This window comes from Opisthorchis viverrini (assembly GCF_000715545.1).
Source record: "Opisthorchis viverrini unplaced genomic scaffold opera_v5_330, whole genome shotgun sequence".
NCBI lineage: Eukaryota > Metazoa > Platyhelminthes > Trematoda > Opisthorchiida > Opisthorchiidae > Opisthorchis > Opisthorchis viverrini.
In genome coordinates this window covers 465,661-467,858 of record NW_008751991.1, presented here as the reverse complement: position 1 = coordinate 467,858, position 2,198 = coordinate 465,661, and the positions used below count along the sequence as shown (strand labels likewise).

The following is a 2,198-nucleotide window of genomic DNA, read 5'->3' as shown; positions in this document are numbered from 1 at the left end:
CACAAACGAGGGATTCAGCTGGGTCCCAGATGAGTCCCTCGCAAAACCAAATTTGTTCGTAAATGAGCGTAATTCAGCCTATTAGCATAATCTGTGCAACACTCTCTTGTGCCATCAGACGAAAAAACAACAGGCTTTCTTCCACCTTTGGTTAAAGTAGTCATGGACGATTCATGTTGCAATTAAGGTGAACCCAGCATGGATACATGCGAATATCTCCAAGTAAGGAGAATATAGGGTAGTAGAAACCAACGGTTTTGAGGTTTTCCTCGAGAGAATCAACAGTCTATTCTGATTTTCTTTTAGCCACAGAAGCTTCGGGGTCCAGCATTAACATATGCAAACCCGGGTTCACCTTCTTCGTGTGCCGAGTCGTCGAGATTCCTCTGATGACCCTCATACCTGGCATCATCCTTTTGGTGGAGAACATGAAAATCTCGGCCACTCTGTCCGATCGGCGTCGAATGTGGTTGCGCGTAACCAGTCACAGAGAAAACAATCTCCGCAAAGTTTCTGTGTCCAACATTTCCACAGATTCTCACGCCTTCGAACCGGGAAACCTAATGGCTCAAAGTCATGTCGAGGCAAGGCGTAGCGAACGTCAACTGACCATTCGGCTTTTTCTTGTTTCCATGGTGTTTTGGGTACTCAGTGTTCCCAGTTTCATCATGATAGCCACCCAGACCATACTTGAGTTTACGGATCACCGTCAAATGTACTTATCATGGCCCGTGGCAGACGCGTATTATATATCTACCTTTTTGTTCATCCTAAATTTGTCCATAAATTTTATCATTTACTGTGCTGTTGGGTCGACATTTCGCAGAGCATTTCGAGCACTGATTACTTGCCACTGGAAAGAGTTCACACGTTTACGGGATTTCATTTGCCGAGACTTGGTCGAGTTGACCGAACACAGTGACGCCCCTGAGCATCTTGTGCAACGTGGCCGGAGGATGGGCGGACAGCGACCCAGAAAAGCAGATGCTTGCGATAGTGACTTACCACTGAAACCTCTGACAATTCCACAGCGATGCTGCACACAGAAACCCAACCGCTACCACTCTTTTGTCTCGCTACGTAACAAACCTGTTTCATTGTGATTCGCCGTTTCACCTGACCTATCCTATGATTTCTATCTCCATCTGAATCGACGCAAGGCAAAAAAGACGATAATGTGCTCATTCACGTGACAACTGGTACAGTCCACAGTGTTTTTTCTCAGAAATATTGATGGTTACGTACAACGCGGTTGGTGTAAGAGAAACGGCACCTAACGTATCCCATCCTCAGTGTTCTCCCGACCGAACTAATGCACGCGGAAGAATTTGACGATAACAATAGTGGCTATAGGCCATAGTTCGACAGTCGTGTCGGCATTCGTCGTTCTGGTGTCGAACATGAACCGTCACCAAAATTCCGCAGTTATAGGCCATAGTTCGACAGTCGTGTCGGCGCACTATGGCATTCGTCGTTCTGCTGTCGAACGTGAACCATCACCATAATTCCGCAGCTCGAGGGCACAAAGATGGACGTCCCAGATGTTCGTTCGTCCTGAATCTCTCGATCATTCTATTCTCCGATGGTACGTGTTGCACTAAATCCCCAGTTGGCGCGACATTTAAAATGGCGAGGTATATTTGCTCGATAAAGCAACTGATGAACAGGACAAATGAGAAAGATTAAGATGAGTTTCACCTGAGCCTCCCGCCGACACCAAACTAAAATTTTGTATACTGTCCGATTTTTGTAATGACGACTATACATTCATTCCCCTAATTTCGACAAAGCAACAGCCTTTTATATCTATGTCTTCACTTTTGGAAACATTACTCCAAATAGTAGCTTGGGATAAAGAAAAGCTTAAAGACTTAAGAGGAAATTTCAAATACATACTTTAGTGAATCCGGGTACCATTAACAGCTTTTCACATCATACCATTCATAAAAGCCAGAAAAGTGCACAAAATAGTTGACCTCATCTGTAAAGTAAAAATGTCTGTTAAAGTTATCAAGTGGCTCAGAAAATGAGTAATGTCATGTTGTGGACCACAGTTTTCCTAATAACTTAATACCGTGAACCCGAGTCTGGATAGCCGCTTGATAGCCTGATGCACTCAGCTAAACCAGAAAGCCAATCAGCGTGCGAGTCAGCTGATATATCGAACACTGACTCGTACAGGCGTGTCATGTGCAGCC

General features: G+C 44.8%; 1 protein-coding gene across 1 annotated transcript in view; it reads left to right on the top strand.

Moving 5' to 3' along the window:
* Nucleotides 1-1,103, top strand: part of T265_10098 (hypothetical protein) — a gene marked incomplete at both ends in the record, with an annotated part of 85,361 nt that extends 84,258 nt beyond the window's left edge. Inside the window, one exon of the mRNA XM_009176370.1 lies at nucleotides 307-1,103. Within this exon, the coding sequence (XP_009174634.1) occupies nucleotides 307-1,103 (797 nt within the window). The remainder of the gene's footprint in view (nucleotides 1-306) is intronic.
* Nucleotides 1,104-2,198: the final 1,095 nt, after the last annotated feature.